The sequence below is a fragment of the Musa acuminata genome, chromosome BXJ3-6 (genome assembly GCF_036884655.1).
Source record: "Musa acuminata AAA Group cultivar baxijiao chromosome BXJ3-6, Cavendish_Baxijiao_AAA, whole genome shotgun sequence".
Lineage (NCBI taxonomy): Eukaryota > Viridiplantae > Streptophyta > Magnoliopsida > Zingiberales > Musaceae > Musa > Musa acuminata.
Window position 1 is genome coordinate 10,973,375 of NC_088354.1, and position 25,366 is coordinate 10,998,740.

Genomic DNA, 25,366 nt, shown 5'->3' on the forward strand with positions numbered 1-25,366 from the left:
GGCCGTCCATTTCGTGAACCATCACCACTGTCCAAAATTATGTGGATCATATGATGCCGCTCACGTGATCGTGCCTACTTATTTTGGGCCACATTAAGCGATCGCGGACAATAAATCTCATGATATCTCTCGGTGGATTACATTTGCGCTGTTCGGTTGACTTGATTAGGAATGTGAGGCTGGGGAGAGCTAAACCAACCAAAGCCGTTGACCTGGTCTTCGCCAAGGTCCTTGACTATTGTTTTCGATGGATAATTAACATATTCCATAGCAAATGGCTATAATTATCATCTATTTTTGGTACATGAAGTATTATTATTTTTGATTTGTTACTTGATTATGTCATGAATATCATTGACCAGTGAGTCGACCCAGTTGGTTTACTATCGGAAGTGTAGGTCCATTCTTGTATCTCCTCTATACTGATGTAGGTTGTTGACATAGCAAATCAATGCAAGAGGTTCGCATGAAAGGTCGCTTGTTGGGGAAGCTGATTGAGGCTTTTTTAGCTATATATCCTTTCCCGCCCATCGAGTCACCTTCCCATAGTAAGATTATCTCCTGGGTGCTAACGGATCTGCATGACAGGTCGACACCCGAGGGCCTCCTGGCTTGACCTCTCCAACACTTAGGTTAGTGCGAGCGAGAGGGATATATATATAAATTATACTATGGAATGAGTGTATAGGGTCCCCTAGCGTGAGTCGTGAGTAGCTTCGATTAATTGAAGATACGATCAAGTTAACTGACTGATCATGATAATAGAAATATTTTTCTATCCTTTTGTCCTCTAATGATCCTGATGAGACAAGAAAATTAAGATGGGATACAGTCGAACGACTCTCGGAGCTATCGCCCTGTGATCATATTCCATTTCTTCTTTGGTACAAATAAGAAATGGCCTTCCTTTCCTTCGTTTAATAGGAAGAATTGCTGTGTTATGTCGCTAGCCATTAATGCATGCAGATTGAGGAATGACTCAAAATTCTAATTAGGTATCTATTTCCGTGACTAATAACCTGGTATGTGATAAAATTATCCATATCATTACTATTTATGTGTTTAGTGCCGACTTTTTAGCATTTAGTGAGGTAAATAAAACACCATATCCTGTCATGAAAATAAGATTCATCGACGCAGCATATCCAATTTGACATGCAATGTACCAAAGCATGACGCAAAAGTAAAACACCATATCCTGTCAATTTGTGGCCTCATTCGGGAGGAACAGATTCCTTAGCCACGAAGTGAATGGGAAGAAGGGAAGAGACACCCGCAGCCGTCCATGTCCTTCCCACATAAAATTCTTTGGCAAGTACGAGTTGATGTTTCCTGGAGTAATAATTGGTGGGGTGTAAATTGAGATGGTCACGCAAAATGGGCACTAATGTAAAGGGTACGATGACTCATGCAAAGCCTTCTAAAAGGACTTGCCAGTAGGGTGGATCACATCGGTGCGATAACCCAACCATGTGCAATCCAAAGTGGGGTCTTCTTTGTCCACACCTCTGCTTGGAATCGGAGAGAAGAACTAAGAGCAGGACTTGTGCAGCCGAAGTGGTGGTGGTAGAGGTTGGTAGTACCTGCAGCCTCATAAAGAAAGACCATGAGAGTCTTGTGGATGGAAAGAGAACATTATCTTGAAGTGGGAGCCATGAGAACCCAGTTCACGGTGCACAGAGAGAGAGAGAGAGAGAGTCCTCCACCGCAAGATCCATGAGGGCAGTCACACGTGTTCCTAGCTATTTCTCTCACATGCAAAATGATGGAAGGCCACACACAATCATTCCAGTCTCTCTCGTGAAGACAACTTGGACCGTTGTTCATCCAGTCTCCTTTGTGGTATCCGAATCCAAATTGGCTAGTGTTAACATGGCGTCAATTGCTAGGCACTCAAGTAGATCATCGGTTAGTCTCTCCCGTGTGATATATATTACCTCCAGCCTCTTCGCATCCTCTTCGCATACATGCATGTCTTTGACTTTGGTTCCAGTGGGCAAACTGGTTTGCACCAGAACAGGCAAATGGTTCAGGCTTCATGACATCAGACAGAAGCATATTAGATTCAGTGGCTATAGAGATTGGATATCATGGTGTCTGATCATGAGAGCACTCATGTATTATTAGCATCAATTGTTCTTATGCTCGGTTTGATGTACACATCAGATTGGAGTTATTTCCTTTCAGGCCGAGGATAATTTTCAGGCTGCTATGTGGCCCAATGGATCCAACATCTGTACATCAATCATCCATATTAGCTCCATCAAGTGGACACGAGGACCTCGGCGACCTTTCTCCTGTTCACTGCAGATTCTGTGGCAGATTGAAGCTACAACAAAGGGACGAAGTCATACCTCATTGACTTCAAATGGAAGTGTGGAAGGGTCACGGCGATGTCACGGAGCTATAAATCTATCAAATTTGAAATAAAAGATTATGATATATCTAAATTAAGATCCTTATATCTTAAATTACTTAGAACTTTTAATCTAAATAATAATAATAATAATAATAATAATAATAATAATAATAATAAATAGGTTGATTGAGGTCAAAGCTGATTCGTCGCCAACTACGCTTCCTTCGATACTGTGCTAGCTGATACAGGTGCGGTCGCCACGCCGCAGGCCTCGTGGCTCCCACCATGTTTGATTGGTACACCACCGAAGGTAATCCTTTGCCCTAAAGAAAGCTCGAGATCAGAAGTAAAAAAGAGAGCAAGAGGGAGAGAGAGACAGATCCAGGAGACACAGCAAAGAGTAGATAGAGAGAGATGAGGAAGCCCTCACAGTCATCAGCTCCAGGCTCGTCGACGATGGCGGCGATGGAGGTCGAGGACAAGCAGCGACGAGGGCCGACGCCGTGCTGCGGCAAAGTGGGCCTGAAGAGGGGTCCGTGGACGTCGGAGGAGGACGAGGTGCTGGCGAGCTTCGTGCGGCGGGAGGGGGAGGGGCGGTGGCGGACGCTGCCCAAGCGCGCCGGGCTCCTCCGCTGCGGCAAGAGCTGCCGCCTCCGCTGGATGAACTACCTCCGTCCCTCCATCAAGCATGGTCCCATCGCCCCCGACGAGGAAGACCTCATCCTTCGCCTCCACCGCCTCCTCGGCAACAGGTCATCAAACACCACCAACCCCTTCGATCTCCCCACCTCTAGGGTTTCCTCGTCGTGCCTTCGATTTGATCTTCTTGTTCTACCTGCAGGTGGTCTTTGATAGCCGGGAGGATTCCTGGGCGTACAGATAACGAGATCAAGAACTACTGGAACACCCACCTCAGCAAAAAGCTCGTCAGGCAAGGCATAGATCCCCGCAACCACAAACCACTGGCCACTTCCGTAGCTGACGCCATCCACCAGCCTATTTCACCGCAGCTATACCGTAACCCTAACCCTAGCGCAATCCCCAGCACCGCTCCCACCCTCCTCCGAGCAGAGGATACCCAGAAAAATTTCTCCGATACGCTGAACCTGCAGCAAAATGACGATGGTGATGGATGGAAGAACAACGAGTGCGCTGTTGATAAGCCATTAGACCAAGAAGGAGGCAAATGTGATGCCGGCGAAGATGGAGGGATAGGGATAGAGTGTTACACTGATGACATCTTCTCCTCCTTCCTTGACTCGTTGATCAACGACGACATCTTCCAGCCGCAGCACAATGACATAATCGACGACGAGAACAACAACGACATCAGCAGAAGCAATAACAGCGATGGGAGTAACCAAAGAGTGGTACCTGCAGCATATGCCTACACTGCGCCCTCGGTTCCTGCGTATGAACTCGGAACCTTTTGGGAAGATGACCTTATGGCTCAGACTGGTATAGAGGAAGATGTCCACGAGCAGTTTGCCGATCATGCAGGCAAGTATTAATTGGTTATAGATTACGAAGCTATATATTTATGTTGTGTAACTAAGAACTTGAGTAGCAGTTTGGGTTTGATCATGAGTATTACTGCTAGCAAAGAAGATGAACTCGAGTGATATGTTTACTAGAGTTTGTAATAATTAAGTTCTTGGTTCTCTTATGCAACTTAATTTATTGTATTTATTCAGTTAATCGAAATATATTTTGCTTGCCATTCAACAAACAGGCAGCTGCTTCCCCTAACATTGCACACACACACACACACTATATATATATATGTATATATATAGTGCATGAAGCAATGTATTTATGAACATGTTTTTGCATGCATTTTCTCTTGAAGGGGACTAGCTATGCATGAATCTGAGCCTTTAATGTGTTTTAGTACATGTTGCATGATAGACACAGCACACTGCTGAGCCATTAATTATGGATTATTCCTCATAAATAATGATCCATTTATGATTGATGTATTATAATGTTTCAACCTTTTTTTAAAGAGGCTTAAGTATTAAAATAAAAAGAATACAGAAATAATAAAGATTACAATCATATCAAATCAAATGTATAATATCTTCCTCGTGAAGAAGATTATAATTCTGAAGTGTAATCCTCCTATCTTGATGATATTGATTGATAAATTTTAATTTATATAAAGATGAATCTTCAATCAAAATTTTCATTTTCAAATCAAGAATGAATCTAATTTCTTCTTTTTTTGTATTTATTTATTTATTTTTTAATAGATGTTGTCACATAAAAACTTATACAAAATATCTCTAGACTAATAAAATTTATTCAAATAATATATAAACTAAAATGCACCTGCATCAACCCTACTTAGATGCTGGGTACTGTATTTTGATAGTTTTCTTCCATATTTATTTTTTTTGAAGGAAATGATGGGATGATTAGGCCTATCATAATTGTGTGAAGAAATTAGTATGACACTCGTCAAATCATTATATGATGGTTCGATATGGGCGACTCCGCCTACTAGTTTATCATTTGAACTAATGGAATAACTGATTTATTAACTTATTAAGCTTAAGCTTGAACTATTAATCTAAAATATTTAAATCTAAGTAATAAACTTATCAATTAGTCACTTCCTATGAAACAAAAGTGTTACATTAGGGCTCAATGTATGTATACATTTCATCCAAGCAAAGCTTGATGTCTCCAAGACATCTTCTTAATTCATAAGGTTTTGTTGTTGTGTCTTAACTGTTAGGAGTTTTAGACCAGAAGTACATTAGAGAAGCTTTTGCACTGGGTATGGTGGTTGTGTCTTACCTCGATTTACTCATTATAGTTTAGAAGGAATATAATTCTACCTTTTTCTCCAATGTATTCATTGTACTTATTAAATGTTTCTTTTAGATAATCTGTATAATTAGTCGTACATAATGTGTTCATATCTTTTATATTTATCAGATACATGCACCCAATTTAATTATTTTTAGAGCAAAATGAGGTGCCCAATATTTTAGTGTCAAGTAGTCGACACAATGGTGCCAAGTAATTGACACCATGACATCAATCCTAGACAAGTAATCAACTATCCCTTCATCATTTGATCGATGCCACATATCTGACCACGATCTCATTTCGGATTGATGCAAAATAGCAATGCTTACACCTATGATCGACATACCACATTTCCTATGAGCCGCACATCGTGCGGAAGTAATGGCTCTTGGAACTCACTATAAAAGAGTTTATCAAGTGCATTCCAAACACACAGCTTTGATCTTGGAAATAATATGACTTGTCTGATTAGCTTGCTAATTTAAGTATCGGAGGGATAATGTAAGGAATGCTCTAATGTAATTTTCAATAGTTCATATCGGATTAGTGAAGTCCAACTTGAGATTCGAATCGACCGTAACTTCGAACAAACAAAATCTAACTTAACAATTGTATATAGGTTAGTATTACAATTTGACGAAGTTGTGACCTAACAAACCTTCAAGTCATTAGATTATTTGTGGGACTAATATAAAAACCATTATTGTGAGTACAAATAAATATTTAAATATTTAAGTTCAAATTAATAATAATTTTCAATTTAAATCTATATCCCTTTCCGATGTGAGATCAAATCTATATTTGTAGTCCATATAGACACATTCCTTCATCAGTCGAGAAGATTTATGGTGGTCATTGCAATGTTGCTACCCTCAAACTTGACCGATTCAGCGATCCATCGCCGCTGTTTCGGAAAACCATTTGGTATTCTATTCCTAGTCTTAAAGACTGTTAGGTTAACTCAAGTCTGACCGGTGGTTGCGTCTATGAATTCCACACCGCTGCACTGTAGGTTTACTTGTGAAAATTATGCCATCCAAGATTGTCGTGTTTCATGTGGGTGATTCGATTGGGTTGGTCAAAATCCAACACAAAAAATGTAGGCTTAGGATACAGATGAGCCAAGTAGAAAGAGATTAAAGAACCCCTTTTAATTTGGATTTGACAATGCATGTGTGTGGATTCAGAAGTAAGAAGTAAGATCCAATTTCTTAGGTTGCGATGCACTGTCAAATCCAAAGGTGGATTGTATACCAAAGAAGTTATTGGAATGAGATACGATCTGAACTCTTCACCAGTTGAGTCCCAACTAAAGGCCAACAATGCAATAATAGCGTTGACTTGTATTAAAGATCAACATCAGACTTATTTTCCTTCAAGAACACGACTCTCTCTCTCTCTCTCTCTCTCTCTCTCTCTCTCTCTCTTCTTCTACGCCACAAAAAGAACAAGAAAACAAATAAAAGACGGAAGGAGACAGCAGGGTCTGGTGATTAAGCCGAGGTAGAAGATCTACATACACGCAGAGGACTTGTTCTTGGGTAGACCTGCTATCTTCCATCATAAATTGCATGTTTGATGGACTAAGAATGAATGCATGACAACACACGTTGATGATGGCAGCTTCTCATGGTATGGAAACCCACCATGAATCATTCATTGAAACGATCGAGCATTACTCGACACCACCATGAAGATGAACGATGAAGCGATGGAATGCATGAGCAACAAAACACCATGAAGAGCTATCTAGGCATAAACTACTGACCTGTGAAGCGACTCCTTCCCGCAGCAGCTCGATCGATGGCTGAGCTTTATTCCTTCGTCTTTCTGTTCTCATCCTGTGGAGGAGGCATGCATCTAACAAGCAAAACGAAGAACGCCGTGTGCAACTGCATGCATGAGTGAATCTTAGTACAACAAGTGTGGGTGGGGGAGTAGGAGGTAAGAATGCGATGGAGGTCATGTGGGATCGATCCTGGAGTTGGGATTTGGGATCTTATTGTGGTGAAGACGGGTAGATAGAAGGAATTGGTCCCTTGTCGATCGGACTCGTGAAAGGAAGCTTGCAACCAAACATTCCAAACCATGTTTCCTGAGGTCAGTGGGCGACGCACCAACTACGTCTCCGCGTCTGCATGCGCACGAATCCCAAAGCTTTGTCCTGCACGCATCCGATAAAGACTCATTTGTTAGATGTATTTGTCATGGAGGTTCGATCAAATTATTTGTCATGTCATTATCAAATCATAATAATTAATATTCCTTTCACTCACTAAAACATCCGGCCGTGTAAAGGACTCTTCTCTCTCTCATCCCCTTCGACAATTTTCTCCATGATAGAACCAAATGCCCTGACTTTAGTGTTGAAAGGAGGATCACGTCATTGACTACGCCTACAGTTGTTCGCCATATGAAATAACTAAAATATAAGAACTATTTTTCTATTTAAATAATTCCAACTTAATCTCTAATTTTTTGTACGTACTCTCACATAAATTCGAAATATATTTGTTTTCTCTTTCTTAATATGATCCTAATATCCAACGTTTTCTTTCATAAATATTTGAATTTCCAACTTTCTCGGTATCCTCATTTTTTAAATAATTTAATTTCAGTTAAATATATATATATGTATATATGATAGAACTAAGTTCGGGAATATCACATCGAATATCAAAAAAATTGATAATTTAAGAAAATGTATAAAATCAAACATGTTTATGTCAAAATTTGAGACTTAATAGTCTAAATTACATGTTTTACTAATGTGAAATATATCAAAAAATATGAATCTCATGACATAAAAATTGCCTATGGGCTAAATTCTTAATTCAAATATATTCAAATGGTCTTTATAATAAAACTATTAAATTATATTCCAATTCATAATCCATGTGGATAAATTATGAAAATAATCTAATATTTTATCCTGATTAATTATATTAAATATAATAAAAGATCCTATGGGATAATAATTATTATATGAAATATAATAAGTCTGATGTCCAATTACTTATGTGATCCTTGTTTTAATTTTATATATAATTTTAATTAATTAAGGATGCTGTGATTAATTCTTAATTAATTAAGATTATATGGATCACTAGACATTTTAGACATATAAAATTGACTTATAAGCATAAATCAATATAACCAAATATGCATACAAAATATGAGCATTTTACTAACAAAAAATATTGAAAATATTATATCCTCATAATTTTCAATATGAAATATATCAAGAAGTTTAAAAAAGAAACCAAAATAAAACCATATTCATAGTATAAAAAATGAAAACTCATTTATTAAGGCAGTGGTCAATTTGCTCTAATACCAACTAGTAGAAATCTTTGATACCAACTTGTGTTTCTAAATCATTATAATAGTAATACAATAAAACTAATACAGAAACAAAATAGCGTACCTCGAGTCATTGTTGTCAAGAATTTCTATAGCAGTTTCTTCTTGAACTTTGGCATTTTTTAGCTCAGGACTCTCGCTTTAGATGGCGTAGAAAATCCTTTGGACTTCAAAGAGATGTTGAGCTCAGAGACCAAAATCATCGTTTATATAGATGTTCTCTCATCAAGAACATTTATTATCACCAACTCATAAGAATTAATTCAAATTTATAACGTTTGAACCATAATGAAGAATCTTAATGATATTAAATATTTAATAATAAATAATTATATTTAGAATAAAAAATTAAAATATTTAAATCATAATAAATGAAGAAATTGATTATAATAAATGATGAACTTAATGAGAACGATTATATTATTATTAAATAAAATATTTAATAATAATAGTTAAAAAAAATTAATAAAAAAAGGGTAGAAAATTTATACAATTTTTTTTAGAGGTATTTTAGTATTTTAAATAAAAAATAATTATTAAAAAAATAAAAAGAAGAAGTTCCTTTTAAGAAATAACTCAAAAATATAAATATTTTCTTAAAAAATGCGTTCCTCACACGCTCCACTAAATAAAAGAAGGTATGGTCAATAAAATGTGGCAGCGATGATGATGGCGTATGAGTTCAATTTGAACCGTCGTTCCCTCTTAATTAAAGGAAAAAGGAACTTTGATTCCGTGATGCCTTTCTCTCTCCTTTTTGACCCCTTTTCTTCTTTATTGACACGCTGCTTTCACCCTTCCCTGTGAAGGTGCCGATGCGCTTCATCATGATTTGTGCCTTTGTTCATAGATCCCTATCGAGCAAAAGATCACGCGCATACTTCGCATCGGTCCTCTTCCACACAAATACATCGTGCCTTTGTCCATTGACGAGTGCATGGACCGTTGAATCCGGTCAACTTAGGTCCATACTGCGTGCATCACCATCTAACGGATCACACATCACTCTAATCCATGATTTGGTTTTGTAATCGATGGTTGATCGATGCGCATTAACCATTCTCATCATTAATTTTGACTTTGATTTAACGATCTCATATCACAATATCAAACGGTCCAAATCTGACCTCAAGTCACTACGCTCTTAACCCCATAACCCGAATTAAAAATGAACATCAATCGACTCTAATCTATCATAACATTAATTAAGCTAATTGATACATTCAAAATTAATGTTGTAAATATGTAAGTGATCACGTGAGATATCAAATACTTCAATATGAGTGGATCTGATGTTGTAAGTGTAAAATTTGGTTCAATATTATTTTGTTATACTTCTTGATCTTAGTATTTTAAGTTATTAATCTTTAATAAGTGATTCTAATATATTATAACTAAATCGAAATTTTGAATATTAAATTTATTGGATAATATTTTAAATTATCAATCTTTTTCTAATATATTTATTGTTTTTGTGGAAAAAGACATAAAAAAGAAGACTTATTACCTCCACACGATTATTCATGTTATTATCTTTCTTACCGTAATAATGTCGAGGTGACTTTGCTGGGCTCATTTTATGTGGATGCGTGTCGGAGACAGTGATCGACCCTCCCGTCACTATATATTGCAGAGGCTGAGGTCGGAGGGGAGGGCAGAGGGAAGAAGAACAAGAGCAGGGCAGATTTGTCGGAAGAAGCTTCGGGTGAAATGGCGAGTTGTGCACCGGCCTCCCACACCACGTCGCTCGATTGCATCAGTCTTTCGGAGCCTGATATCAACAAATCCGTTACGCTTCTCAAGCAGGTGCGCTTTTGATCCCCTTCCCCACTTCGATTGCCCGTTTCCGCTTGATTGCACCGACTCTCCCCCTGGTTTGGGTTTCGAGTTCGACTAGTTTTAGGGCCCCAATCCGTTCTTGATTCCCTAGTTTTCGATAAAAATGGAATCTTTTGATTCGTCGGATCAGAATTTTCTTCTTTCTTATACCGGCTTGCTTCCAAGATGATTCAATTTTTTCTTCGTTCCTTTCTGATCAAGCATCTTGTAATTCTATTCATTTTGAGTTTTTGTAGTTTATTTGCAGATATTGAAGGCAGTTCTGCCGTTCCTCGATTCATTCGATTCCTTAATATAACTTTCTTCTTTCGATGTGTATCGGTTTTTGTTCCCTCTCTTTAATGGTCTCGATTAAGGTTGTAATGGAGCCAAGTATGGTCGAGGTTGGCGTGAAATAATGGTATGCTGCTTAGATGAATGATCAATTTTGGCTTCTTACGTGTTAGCATGGACCCCAAATTTAGCCTGGCTCAAAATCAAGCCGAACTCGAGTCTGGACACCGTCCCTTGTCTTGATTGATAGACCATCCCTCGCAAGTGAGAAGTTGTTAGGGTTTCAATCCCCATCTTGTGCAAGTTGTGCATTTCTTCACCGTTGTAGTAGATGTTGCCCCTCCACTAACTTTTGTGGGATTAAACTTACTTGAGGGAATCTCGTTCCCTACTTGTGGTCAAAGATTACATGAGTTTGGTTTTCATTTGAAAAATAAAAATATTATTATTCAATTTTTTGATGCAGAATTTTTGTGGCAAAACAAAAATTATTTTTCTATTTCAAAGCTCTTTTGTTAAATAATTTGATTAAAATCCTACCCCAATAGTAGGATTTCAGAACTCTTCACGGGGGGAATTTGTCCCCCCCTCCTTGTTTCCCAATCAAATGATAGGAGTCAGAATTGTTCATTCATATTTCAGTTTTAGTGATCAAATTCTGTGAAGTAAATGCGACATTATTGTAACATTTGGCAATAAAATTATGGTTATCATGACATCATTAGCATTATGATATGATATATAGGAAGATACTGACGATGAACTCCAACTGTAAATTCATCTATGATTTTTTTTGGCATGATAAATGTTGTACACCTCTATGTACTTTCCTCTTTTTCCTTTCTCCTTTCCTTCTGATGCTCAAAGGCTAGTTTTCTAATTCTACTCTCCTTTGTTAATTGGTTGTCAGGCATGCCTAGATTCTGGGTTTTTTTATGTCATCGACCATGGAATTAGCCAAGAGTTTATGGATGAAGTTTTTGCCCAAAGCAAGAAATTTTTTGATCTGCCAATAGACGATAAAATGAAGCTGCTTAGAAATGAGAAACATCGAGGTTATACACCTATTCTAGATGAGACTCTGGACCCAGATCATCAGATAAATGGTCGGTGTTTAGTTCTTTTCTCTTTTGCCTCTTGTTCTTAAACATGTTATATTGCCACTGTTCTTTTTTATTTTAGCTTATTTAATATCTTAGAGTTAATATCTGCTATCTTTTGAATCAATATTTTGGTAGCCTAATTTTTCAGTTGCTTTTGGATGTATTTTTAAAGGTTGGCATTTGATATCTTGTTTGGTATTTGACTGTTTAGATTAAAGATGATCTTTAGCTATAATTTGGATTGCAAGTTATGTTTGAGTATGCTTTTCAGTAATAATTGAGAGATTGCAAAGTGCTATATTTCATTGTCTAGAATGAGAATTGTTCTAGGAAGTTGTAAGAAAATGATGTTCACTATACTAATGTTTGAAATTGGTTTAATTTCAAATAGATATTTGATTGTTGAAAAATAACATGTTTTAGAATCAAACTGCTTATTTGAACCGGACAAAGTTATTATTGTGTGTGTATGTTGAAATGACAAGGTTAGTAAATAACAAAAATAAAATTAACTAATTGTACATGTATGCTTTTATATCAAATCACATGCATGAATATCACATACATTAATCAGAGACAAGGCCTGATTATAACTTATGCAATTAGAGTACCAGAACATCTTAAATGTCACCTGGCTGTGGATTCAATCCAATGGTTAATAGGCGAAGATCCAAGTTGTTTTTGGAGACTCTTATGCAAGCTAATTTAATACGATGGATTATCTTTCAATTTCTAAGAAACAAACACTTCTTACGAAACTATTCAAATTCTACTATTTGGATACTTCCTGGCCATTTAGTACTGTTAAGGGCAATGTCTCAGATATTCTGTATTATTTTACCTTGATCATGCTGGAGAGACTTCATACTAGTTTTCTGACCTCTAGGGAATCATCTATTGTTCTTCCCCTCATCAAAGATGATACAAAGTTAACATATCTCTTCCATCTCTTAAAAATGTTTTTATTCTTCTTGCTATATTTTAAAATTATATAACATATTTATTATCTATGTCTACCTAATGCTATATATCTTTAATATTATTTGCTAACATCGACTTTGAGACAGTTTGAATTAGTTATAGATTAACCTAGAAGTTTCCTAATCTGATATTCATCTTTTTATGTACACCACCAATGTTTTCTTGTAAATATACATAAACTATGATATATGGTTCACCTTATCGGTTTGTACCGGTGTACCAACCAACTGTCGGTACGGTACATACCGAGCTGTACCGAGTCATACTGAGCGTACCTACACACGGTATATGGGGGTGTATTAATGTACGCTCCGTACTAGTCCCTTGTCGAACCGGTACATACCATCCATACCGAACAGTACACCAGGTACAATGAACCTTGATATGATGTATGCGTTTCAGTACTATTTAACAAATCATTATATAGAAAGTATACTGATTCATGGCTTTTTCTTCCTTTACCTTATTTTAGATAAAAGCAGACCTATTCCATTTTTATTTTTGAAAACATGTTAGGAAGCTAATTAATTGAACGAAATATTGGCTTAATGTTCATTAAGTTCATCGAAGCGCTTTTGTAGCCACTTGTTGCATTGGTCATAGATCAATCCCTGCCTATCATGGTCCTGACTACAGCCTTTTGTTGTGCTTTTTGCTTTAGAATAATCTAAATCAAGATATTTCTGTGTTTTAAGGTTTCATCATTAACATTAAAACTGTGAATAGTGAGACTTTGTGAAAATTGTCTCACGTTGGCTCAACCATGAACCTATCAAATTTTTAAGGTCACTTGACATCTACCAAAAGGTATTGTTATGGACCTTGTACTTAAAAAATTTTGGTTATTCAGACTTGCAACATAGTAGTTGGGCACTCTGCGGCTTTGCTGTTGTTGTAAACCTGTAGCATAGTAGTGAAAACTTGTAAACTCTTTTTTGGCTAGCCTCTTTGTAATTCAATTAATGATATAAAATAGAATGTAGAATCTGGACTGGAAAATTGAAGTTCAATCAATTAATCAATTAGTTTAACCTTGGTCTTACAGTCTATGGCAATAAGCCCTTAACTGTCTTCACAATCTACAAACATCTTTTCAGTTGAAGTCGGAATTTTAATAAATGCTTCTTCTTAATCTGCTTCATTTTTAATAAGCATATTTTTTTAAAAAAATCTGTGCTTACTGTTTTCTAGGTGATTATAAGGAGGGATATTATATTGGCGTTGAAATACATGAAGATGATCCACAAGCAGAAAAACCATTTTATGGACCAAATCTGTGGCCATCTGCAGGTAAATTGCTGGTGTGCTTCCTATCCCCTGGAATTTGATCAGATCATGAAAGTAGAGATTGAAGAAAAAGTTAGACATTACATTTTGACACTGTCATCTTCTAATATTTTATAAAGTTTATAATGACTCTTGTGTATTTGTTTCAAATTTTTTGCTGATACTATCTTTGAATCTTTATAACTTTATTGCTTGGTATGACAAATGAACTAGAAGTTAAGAGAGTTCACTGGGCTTGACAAAGCTTTGTCAATCATAAGCTCAGATCTTGTCTAAGTTCCTTTGGCTATTCAAGTATCTGTACAGAAGCCAAATACATGGGGCATTAACATGCTCAGTTTTCCTTATGCCATCTGTAATCTTTTCCTGTTCTACATAGAAGCAACTTAGTCACTTGGCAATTCACTCTTTTGAAGTTATTTTTTATTGACGGAATCAATTTTGAATAGTGAGAGTTGCATTCACTAGTTATATTGAATCTGAAATTTTCAATCTGATTTTCTGTTTTCTTTCTGAAGATATTTTACCGAGATGGAGGGAAACCATGGAGCGATATCATAAGGAGGCATTGTAAGTACTAAGTACTTCTGTTCAATCCCACATGATCACAATATCATTCTTCTATGCTTTTTATTATGACATTTTAAATATGTTTCCTACGAAAGAAGAGCCTCAGTATTTCATTCGCAATATCTTAGAATTCAAGACTATGCAAGAGCTTTTACCATCAGGCAACAGATACTGTTTTCTAGGGACTGTAATAAATCATCACAGCCTTCATGTCTTTCAATTATCATGTTTCATCCAATAAACCATTCTTTAATGTGACACTCTAAGAACATGACAAAACTAGTGATTTTATATTATGCTATGCATTTCATTTATATGAGAGTGAATACTAGAGTGTATCCTGTGCATCAAGTTGGTCCTATGCGGTACCGGTATATTGGTGGTATATTGAGCTAAACTACTAATTAAAATGTTTTGAGTCCAAATTATGATAGTACGTCCATGAAGCCCTTATAATTTAATTCAGATTATTATCCACTTTGGATGAGAGAATAGGCTTGGAGGTGTTACAATCTCCCCTACTTAGCCGAGAATCAAACTCTTACATGGTGTATGTGAAACCTAGCCCAACAGTTGCTTCATGTTGTGGCGTGTTGTCTAACCTTGTCCGGTGTTTATCTTTCTTACTCGAGCCTCTCAACATGCCCAATACTAGGTCGGCTTTGATACTATTTACCGTGAGTTGATTGGTCTAGAATGCTCAAGTACAAGTTAATAGTAGCATGTCCATCAGGCTCTTACAATCCAATTAAGATCTTTACCACTTTCGATTTAGGACTAAAGTTAGGGGTTCTACAGAAGTATGCACAACATACCTACGCTCTAATTCTTTCTCTCCTTTCTCTGCCTTTGTAGTTAATTGCTACTTGAATTGCATTGTATGCGTAGGCTATTAGATCGATTTGAACCTGGATCAGTTCAATACTTGAACCAGTTCGATATGACTTGAACTGGCTTGACACAGCTGCAGTCGAATTAACCATAAGTTTGAGGAAAAGGATAAAAAAAACTTGGAACATGCAGGCTCATTGGCTGCTGACTGGTTGTGCAGACCGCATACTGATCCATGTTTGGTGCATTGTTTACTGACTGGTATGGATGAGATCTCATGTGATTTTAAATCATTATTTCCAACTCGTGAGAGTATGTGCATGAGGTTGATGCCTTTGGTTTTACATGTTGACGGTGGTCCATCACCTAGATTTGACTACAGTATTGCATTTTTGCTCTCTTTTCTTCTTGTAAAAACACTGAAACAGCAACTTGCTAGAAGTGCAGTTGCTGTTCAAGAGTTTTTTCTTCTTGAAATTGGTATGCAGGTATAGTTGAAGCTAAAAAATTTACTGAAAATGATACTTAAAATATGAACATTGTGCTTTTAGTCGTGAAGTGAACATGCTATCCTTGTTATCTTGACCTATTCCTTCACTTTTAGGAGAGTCGCCAGAGCTGTTGCTAGAATTATAGCACTTGCACTTGACTTAGATGCCGGCTTCTTTGATAAGCCAGAAATGCTTGGAGAGGCTATTGCAACGTTGCGACTCCTACACTATGAAGGTGCAAACCAATTTACAGGTCATACCTTAGAGTCTTATTATTATGAAGTTTATTGTGATGCATGCATGCCATGATGAATATCTTTTATAATTATCAGGTAAAATTTCAAATCCTGATAAAGGTGTATTTGGAGCTGGAGCACATTCTGATTATGGTTTGATCACTCTGCTGGCAACGGATGATGTAGCAGGGCTACAAGTGAGTTCAAAGCTTGACACTATAGATTGATTAATCCTCTTGTTTAATCTCAGTTTACCATCATTGAGGTGGATATTCATTTTTCAATTATGATGCAGATATGCAAGGATAGAGATGCTAAACCTCAAGTATGGGAATATGTGGCACCAGTGAAGGGGTTAGTTTTCATCAATTTGCTTTTAATATGCAAGGATAGAGATGATATACCTTAAGTATAGGTTTTCTTATGGCAACTCATTACAACATATGGTTTCGCTTTAATATATGTTTAGTGTTTATCACCATATCTAGTTAGTTTGAGTTATATGTCAATTCATGCAACTGAAAATATTTTTCAGTTACCTTGTTTGTTTTTGAACCATATATACTGTAAGGTTGTAGTGAATGTTCTGTTTGTCTTTCACATCACAGTCTTGATTTAGTGGAAAGAGAGACATAATTCCAACACTGTTTGTGCTTTCTTCAGAGGCTTCATAGTTAATCTTGGTGACATGCTGGAACGTTGGAGTAATTGCATTTTCAGGTATTCCTATATCTTATCAAGAAGCATAATGTACCAGTATGGAATCACTTGCATTTACATAATGTGGTTGGTAACTAATTTAAAACAGGTTATCTTGATTGTCTGCAACCAGAAAATTGTTCTTATCCTTGACCTTTGTGAATTGAAGCCTTAACTAATGTCATATGTTGCTTGTAAAATAAATACCCTCATTTCTACCTATTACTTTTCCTTTTTTTAGGACCTCAATAATATTGCAATTGTTGTTACTGCTTGTTGTTCTTGTTCTATTATACTGTTTGTCTTTCTTGTTATTGTTGTCTTCCTTTTATAGAGGCCTTGTAGATCTGTATTGTGGATTGGAAAAGGAGACTCAAGTATTTGTTGCAAAATCGAGTAAATTTGCTTTTGTCCATGTCATATCGAGGAAATTGTGCATTGATGTCTTGACTAGTTCAGAACCAGTCTCTCCATTGAAAGCAACATTAATTTTTTTGCTTGGATGTAGGTCCACGATCCACAGAGTAGTTCTGGATGGAAGAGAGCGCTATTCCGTAAGTTGTATTGTTCTTACATATTACAGTATGAACATCGGCTGTAGGGTTGCAACTTCTTATCTTCAATGCTAGATAATCTACCTTCCTCTCTAATTGTTAGCCTTAGCACACAATTCTTATAGGAGAATGTGATATGTCAAAAAATATATAAAATTGCCTTAGCAAAGATATAAAATTGTTAGCCTGTGGTTTCATCCCAAATGCATGATATAGGAGAATGTGATATGTCAAAAAATTATGTTTATGCAAATCAAGATATTAAGTGGCATCAAGTTGTTCCGCATTAACCTATATTTATTGTCTGCTATCACACATTTAACATAATAATGTCTTCTTTCGTTGTGCACAAGTTGTATCAAGTTTGATCAATGCAAACTTTTATCCCAATTGTGGTATCTATATTTTTTAGAGTAAATTGACACTCTTGTCCTCCACCTTTTCATTCATTCATTTGTCTCAAGTTTTACATGAACTTAGTCCCAACTTTATGTAGATCCAACCAAAACATGGCAAGAACTGTCACATTCTTAGGTGGCTATAATACTGGTTTATCATTGATGGCAAGTGCCGTTCTTAGGTCATGTTGGATTTATCATTTTGGCTCTAACAGATATGATTAGGATCTTGGACTTAATTGAATTGAGCATTGAATTCTGAACTTGCACTGAATTTGGACACTGCTAAATTGTCTCTATATATTTGATCAGATTGCTTACTTTGTGGAGCCAAGCCATGAGTGTCTGGTTGAGTGTTTGCCAACTTGCAAGTCCGAGACAAATCCGCCAAAGTAAGTTCTATGCTAGTATTACATGAATTAAGAGTATCATTTGACTGCAGTAACAGATCAAGATTTTGTGGATCTAAATCACAATAGAGAGTTTAAAACAACTCCGACATGTCATGTTCCTTGTGCTCGTTCTTTGACCTTAGAGAAAGCATCCTTACGGACCTTAATCACCTTTAAATCGCATGGTTTTACTGATTTGTTCTCTCAATCAGGTTCCCTGCAGTGACTTGTTCAGCATACCTGCTCCAAAGATACAAAGACACGCATGCCGACCTCAGCACTTATGGTAAACATCCATCTTAAAGGAAATAATCGAGTTTATTTGCAATATCGTCATAATTCATCCTTCTCACTAGAATTCTCTCCATGTCAGTTCTTTGTAACTATTTCTATTGTCATACGAATGGTAGTCTCTGTTTATTATCTAATGTTACTGTTGAGCTTCGTAGAACCTTGATCTATTAGAGTTGCCTGCATGGCACATATTTAAGTATCATGATCCAATGTGGCTGATCAACAAGAAATATAGTCGACAGCTTTGAGACATTTTTTATGTCAGATCATTCGATGTCGAACATATACTGGCTGAAATCTGCTCATGCTGACTTTTCTTCGAACATACATCGCCGATCGAGGAGGCATAATGTTTTAAGCTGGTAGTTTAGGTTCTTAACTGACATGGGCCGGGCCATATGGGGGCCCAATTAAACATAAAGTCTCTTCTTCCATTGGCTACCAACTGTAGATATGTGCTCATGTTTGGAAGCATTGGGGGCGGACTGAGCTGTGGTTTATGCGGGCCCAACAAAATAAATCTGCGGATAATTTGTTGGTCTAACTGAAGCCATTGCACGGCCCGTTTGTAACCCGCTTCACTGAACCCATGCCAACCTATGGAACTTGGGGACCAAGGTGTATGTTAGATTGTCGCTGTGGTGACAGCAAGCAGTGACACGGCCAACACATGCGCCAAAAACTTTAGGAGTCGCTCGCAAGGACGAGGCTGCTCTGGAGGCACCTCACCTGCTTCGCCTTCCGCTACAATTAGCGGCGCCATCTGCGTCATCGTCGCCCGACGCCCTCGACGTGTGATTCCTTGTCTCTTGTGCGCCTCGACCATGTGGCTAGAACAGTGACGACGGGCGCGCGTGGCTGATGCGGTCGGCGGACATGCTCGCCCTGAGGAGGAGCGACTCCTCCGATCGCTCCTGGAACTCGCTCGACCAGATTCCCTCGCTTTGTGTGTCGTTGTCGCTTGCCGAAAGCTTTACACCCCTACACATGCCGCGCACAGCCAATGACCTGAAACCCAATGGGAAAGCGCCCTTAATTTGTGGAGGCAACTCCAACTTATCGCCATGAGATGGGTGGTCCTGTCCTCCTGTGGCTTGTGAACCAAGTTTACCGAGTACACCATGGACCATCAGTATCTCTCCCAAAGGGATGGATATAATGGACCTCCAGCTATCTAAAGTTGCAAAAGTAGGTTTGATTAACTCTTAGTGGCTCTCCAAGTCATACTGTTAAAAGGGTTTAGCCTCCCATCTTTGGAGTCAACAGAACTGGGCCTCTCGACTCACTATCATTGTTGTTATAATTGTTTTGGACCAGGCCATCGCAAAGGGCCGTCTCAAAGATACAGCCTGGTCCAAAGCCACTCACTACCTTTGGATCGGAACTGATGGGTCTATCTATATGTATGTATATATATATATATATACACACACACGCAATGCAGACAACCTTCAGAACGTCTTTTCTTGTCGTTGCTTCCTTAACTCACACGCCAAACTTTGAGGTCACCTTCGGATATCACTCTCTCGAGCATCACAGTTTGATGCTGTTGAACTGGTTCACTTTCGGCTCGCCAGTCCCTCTCCTGGGCGGGCGTCGTGCAACGCCATGTCGCACCCGATTTGGAATGGGTTTGTTGGTCACATTGGAGAACATATCATCAGCCTCGTGCAGGCATTCCAACAAGCAACCCGAATGCTACTTTTCGAGCTTGTCACATCAGTCAAGTGACAAAAATGGCGTAGGTTTTCTCCTCCAATTAATATAGATCAGGAAGAACCGGCTACGGGGAAGACAGCAGGGAAACGACTCACCCCTGGCCTGTGGGCCAAGACCAGGTAAAAAGTAGATGAGGACTCCACAGTCCTCGTCTACATTAACTTACAGCAACAAGATACAAATCTGTGAGTCGTCGATGCTCTGTCCTCACATGTGGTACAGATTTGAAGTAGAGCAGCAAAACTTGGTATTTGGCTTTAGTCATGTCGAGACATGATGAGGATTTGGTACTTTTGCTCTCGAACATGCAACCAAACCCATGCAAGCATTGGCAGTGGCCTGGCCCCCCGTAAGTCAACCTAGGAGGAAGCAGCCGTCATGCATGGAGGGAGGAGCTCTCAGTACATGAGCTCGATGAGAGGACATGAGAGCACATTACCATGTGTGGGGGAGACATGGTTTTACCAATTCGAGCAAACATACACCATGATTTCTCCTCTTTTATTGCTGCCTACTTTAACCATACTTTATGTGTTGTTCCATCTCTTTCGTTGCAGACTTGGTGAACAGTTCAAAGGCTGTGGCTTGACCGAGGCCAAAGTAGGGGAGAAAACTCGGACCAATCAAAAGCACCATGAAGAGCGACCGTACAAAGACAACAAGCAAGTGCATTAAGGTACCTGCATGTGAGATGCATTAATGGTCGAGGAGGGATGGTGCATGTAACTAATTATCATAAATAATTATTCATGATAAGATTATTTAATCTCATATTAGTTAAATTGTATGAGAATAAATGGTTCATAAGTTTATTGGATCTTTCTTACTCTTAGTTTTTGAAACTTATGAGTTTCGAAAGGATAAAATTACTGAGTTACGTTCATCGTCCAAAATTAATAATTCCTCGTAAATCTACAATCACATCTGATCGATCGATCAAATGATTTCTTATATAAAAGGAGACCCTTAACAAAATCATTCGTGCTAATCTAAACCCTTTTGATCCCTTTATAATATAAAAAAAATAAGAAATAATCAACTAAAATAAAGATGATGATGAGTATTTCGTACACAATGATCATTCATGTGTTAAGAGAGTACTTAGTGAAGAAAACTAAGTTAAATAAGCTTCTCAAAAGCTCAGAATACGGTGTCATCTACCTCAGTCTAATTGTCAGGACCAAATGCACCTCACCTCAGTCCACCGGTACAAATGTGACCTACCACAAGAGAAATGGTCAGACGATTCCTTGTTGTTATGCTACGTAATGGTGCTTCTTCTTCTTCTTCTTCTTCTCGTGTCAAAGAAGATGACAAGGACCACAGTGGGCAGGAACAGGTAAGCTAGCTGAGATCCATGGGTGTGTCATTTCCCTGTTCTCGTCCATTGGTATGTGACTTGGCACTGACATGCTCTTTGGAGGGTTGAATTGGATGGACATGGCACCTGTGCACACCAACTCTTACAGGTGCATGTATTTGCCACGTGACAGTGCTGGTGGGGTCTTAAAATTATGCCACCATCACGATTTAGGTGTGTCGCTTGTTGCACGGGAACCACTTGCCTCGTGATTCACCAACATGCTCTGATATTGTCGGGATTTTAATTGGGTGATTATAAATTCCTAAAACTTAAGTTGGGAGTAAAATATCTAATGTATTAAATATAAGATATTAAGTAATATAAAAATATCTATTATTAATATGTTGAGTTGAGTCATCTAATACTTATAAATAGATCGAGAGTGTTAAAAAAATATAAATAATGAGTTCCAATGCCCGAAAGAAATTAATTATAAAAACTAATCAAAATAGATCAACTTTTCATTGATAAATTTGAGATAACATCGATTTAAGATCATGGGATCCTTTTCTTTTATATCCTATGAGATTTTTAACTGTATAAATAGTACATTGAAAGATATTTTTTTCTTTCAATTTGTTTTATCGGATCAATTGCTTAAAGATATATAGATCATATCGCATCTATAAACTAAAGCTTCAAAAATATGATGACATATGTTTTCTTAAAAATTTGAGTGGTTAGTAAAACCCTCGATATATAACTAATTTCAGTAATTAATAACTAATGAAAATCCATTGAATCAAAAGAGTAATGGATAATAATTTATCAAATTTATATTTTGTGTTGAAAAAAATAAAAATATTTTCTTTTCTAATCGTTCACGGGTAGGTTCAATGAATTAGATTATCCATCAAGTCTTCAATCTTAGGGACCCATTACAGATGCCATGTCATTATCATCCAAGGGGCAAGTGGAAGCTCTTTCTCTCTCTTCTTTCTTTTTCATCTTTTTTTATTCAATAAGGGTAAAAATAAAAAAAGTAATTTATCAGCTCTAAAAATGGCATGACAAGAATTAGAATCCACTACATAGATATGACACATAATCATCATCGATACATCATTGCCATATGATTAATATATTATTTTCATCAATTCAACGCCTATGAGCTCAATAGCATAGTCAACGAGTATATTGATTTGATTTGACCATAAATGCTGATAAGAAAATTAATAAGTTTTGATTTGGCCATGCAATGCAATGCTGATAAGAAAATTGACTCGATAAGTTATTACTCTATAATCCTTAGGATACATAATTACATAATTTATTGATGACTGAATTATTAGATAATATAATTTAAATTTAAAATTAGAATAAGGTTAGATAAGAGTCCCAAGTTGTTCTCAAGTCGCAACAAATTTTTATTGGGATGATCTCACCCAAATCACAGCAATCCAAAAAACCAAAGAGAGGGAGAGAGAGAGATTGCCAAAGAAGTAACGTTCTTGCTACCCTCGTTGGCTAGAGGAGGAGGTGCTGCTCAATCGATAAGGGTTATGTGAATAATTTTTGTTTGTTTTTCTTCTCTCCTAAGTTTTGATTTCTTTCAAATTTTTTTTCTCCTAACTTGGTATTAAAGCCTGATTAGATCCTCTTAGGTAGAGAAAATTGATCTGTTAGAAAGAAAAATAGCACTATAGGGAGAGAAAATTGATTATAGTATGTACTTCACAACAGAATAATATTGTAAAAAGGAAGAATAAAACAATAAGGAACAAAGTTTAAAAGTACATTCAAAACCAAATTATTGCCTAAGAATTTTTTTTTGGATATTTTTGGGTTGAGAATTAAAAGACTTACAAATTTAATATCTAATAAGGAACAATTTGGTCGTTGATCATTGATGCCACTCATAAGAGTAGGCTTACGAGGAATTAGTATGATTTTTTCCTTTCGAAGCATGTGAGCTTTAAAAGGTAATTTTGAGAGTAAAAGAGACCTCATGGATTCATAAGTCCTTGGTTCTCATACTCCTCAATCAATGTGGGACTAAATAGTCTTATCATCATCTATGATTATACTAAAAAAAATTAGAAAATACCTAGGATGGATGAAAGATTACACTGTTAATCTCTATGATTTTGGAGACCAAAAATATCTCAATTCACTTTACCTTTTTATATATAGTGATCCAGTCACTTGATGTAACTTGATGGAAAGTAATCAAAAGCAATGCAAGAAGATATAAATTAGTTGATTTACTTCCAAAGCAAAAATCTATTAGTGTAAAATAGATCTATAGAATAAAATTAAGACAAGATGAAATTTTTGAATAATACAAAGTCAGGTTAGTTGTAAAAAGCAACAAAAATAAGAAATAGATTGATTATAATGAGATGTTTGCATCAATCAATGGGTAGATAAGAAACAATATGGTTGGTAGTTTCTCTTAGGGTTCAAAATAATTGGTCAACTTATCAATTAGATATTAAATAAGTTTTTTTACATGATGAGTTAAAGAAGAATTTTATGTTAATCAACCTCTTGAATTCATAATTAAAATATTTAAAAATAAGGTATATAGATTAAAAAAAGATATTATTTTGTTTAAAGGAAGCACCATATTGATGCATATTTTGAGACACATGAATATGAAAAATGTAACTATCAACATACCTTATTTGCTTATATGAAAAGGTAAGGAGAATATTAATTGTTTGTGAAGGATATTATTTACTAATGATTCATGAGTTTCAATCTTTTATTAAAAAAAAATTAATATGATTGACTCGAGTTTGATGAAATATTATCTTGGAATTAAAATCGAGCAACAAGATGTAAAAAATTTTATTTTCTAGAAAAGTCTCAGTTCAAACAGGTTTGAAACTCAATTATGCTAAGAAAATTGATAGTACTTTTTTTATAGATATATATAATAGAGAATCTTATGTACTTGATTGCAACCATACTAGATATTATATATGGAGAATCCAACACAAGTTCATCTCCATGCAACAAATTTAAATCCTACATTATTTAAATGGAACTCATGATGTTGATATTTTTTTTTATTTGACTGGATTTACTGATAGTGATGTTATATTTTTCTTCTTAAGATCTAGAATAATTTTATGATCATATAAAAAAACAGTCCATTGTGGCAACATCAACTATTTGATTTAGAAATATACATTATAAAAGCTGCAACAACATATGCATCCCAAGCTATTTGATTTATAAATATAGTAGAAGACAAAATTTTTTGTGATCATTTTTCATTTTTGAAACTGTTTATTAGAGACCCAATCAATCATATAATCAATCCCTTTTTTCTTTCAATTTTTTTTCTCCCAACATGAATGACTATTCTCAATATTAGTATCATCTATCGTTCTATAAAAATTAGCAATATGTTATCAACAACACTAACACACAATGCAGCTAAATACTCCTTTTATTTTCTGACAATAGTTTTCTTTGTGAGTTGAATCTTCACCTTTTTCGATATCTCAACACGAAATGAACTCGAAAGTGAAACTCCGAAGTAAAAGAATTATTGGACTGCATCGAAGGTCACAAAGGAGGGGGGGGGGGGGGAAGACGAAGGCAGTCCTAACTGCTCCCATCACTGTTCTTGTCCCTTGCCAGGCCGAAAGCAGCCATCCCCTTCCATAAATAGACGTGCGAGCTTCTTCTTCCCTCCCGTAGTACACAAGCAGCAACCCACACCTTTGTGCCCCATTCAATGTCCTCGCACCCCCTCCCCTGCATCCACCACATCAGTACAACCCGTCTCCTGGCACCAGACACGGGACCTCCTGTTCCCTCCTACCCCCGTTGTTGTTGTTCTT

At 36.7% G+C, this 25,366-nt stretch overlaps 2 protein-coding genes and 1 long non-coding RNA gene across 6 annotated transcripts; 2 read left to right on the plus strand and 1 right to left on the minus strand.

Moving 5' to 3' along the window:
- Positions 1–2,198: 2,198 nt before the first annotated feature.
- Positions 2,199–7,197, minus strand: LOC135640634 (uncharacterized). Of its 2 annotated transcripts, XR_010497415.1 has the most exons (6): positions 6,945–7,196; positions 3,734–3,814; positions 3,589–3,638; positions 3,271–3,465; positions 2,790–3,194; positions 2,199–2,682 (listed from the first exon to the last, which is right to left on the minus strand). It is a non-coding gene; the product is annotated as an uncharacterized LOC135640634 (long non-coding RNA). The 2 variants fall into 2 exon arrangements; XR_010497414.1 differs by having other exon boundaries at positions 3,589–3,814; positions 6,945–7,197.
- Positions 2,540–4,103, plus strand: LOC135640633 (transcription repressor MYB5-like). Its single transcript, XM_065155296.1, has 2 exons — positions 2,540–3,111; positions 3,201–4,103. Exons 1-2 carry the CDS (start codon positions 2,774–2,776, stop codon positions 3,868–3,870), a joined length of 1,008 nt encoding a protein of 335 aa, XP_065011368.1. The 5' UTR covers positions 2,540–2,773; the 3' UTR covers positions 3,871–4,103.
- A 2,938-nt stretch (positions 7,198–10,135) lies between the features above and the next one.
- Positions 10,136–21,013, plus strand: LOC103987840 (2-oxoglutarate-Fe(II) type oxidoreductase hxnY). 3 transcript variants are annotated; one of them, XM_009406261.3, is made up of 12 exons: positions 10,136–10,345; positions 11,562–11,757; positions 13,927–14,025; positions 14,541–14,592; positions 16,028–16,167; positions 16,247–16,347; positions 16,446–16,504; positions 16,814–16,870; positions 17,358–17,403; positions 18,114–18,193; positions 18,406–18,479; positions 20,764–21,013. In XM_009406261.3, exons 1-12 carry the CDS (start codon positions 10,250–10,252, stop codon positions 20,793–20,795), a joined length of 1,032 nt encoding a protein of 343 aa, XP_009404536.2. In that variant the 5' UTR covers positions 10,136–10,249; the 3' UTR covers positions 20,796–21,013. The 3 variants fall into 3 exon arrangements, with proteins under 3 accessions (XP_009404536.2, XP_009404537.2, XP_018682387.2); XM_009406262.3 differs by having other exon boundaries at positions 16,028–16,149; XM_018826842.2 differs by lacking the exon at positions 20,764–21,013 and having other exon boundaries at positions 10,139–10,345; positions 16,028–16,149; positions 18,406–18,739.
- The last annotated feature ends 4,353 nt before the right edge of the window (positions 21,014–25,366 follow it).

Excerpts from the sequence above, each read along its gene's own strand:
- LOC135640633 (XM_065155296.1), top strand. The coding sequence starts at position 2,774 with ATGAGGAAGCCCTCACAGTCATCAGCTCCAGGCTCGTCGACGATGGCG. Across the intron at positions 3,112-3,200 it reads CACCGCCTCCTCGGCAACAG|GTGGTCTTTGATAGCCGGGA; the intron begins GTCATCAAACAC and ends TTCTACCTGCAG.
- LOC103987840 (XM_009406261.3), top strand. The coding sequence starts at position 10,250 with ATGGCGAGTTGTGCACCGGCCTCCCACACCACGTCGCTCGATTGCATC. Across the intron at positions 10,346-11,561 it reads CCGTTACGCTTCTCAAGCAG|GCATGCCTAGATTCTGGGTT; the intron begins GTGCGCTTTTGA and ends ATTGGTTGTCAG. Across the intron at positions 18,194-18,405 it reads TCCGAGACAAATCCGCCAAA|GTTCCCTGCAGTGACTTGTT; the intron begins GTAAGTTCTATG and ends TCTCTCAATCAG.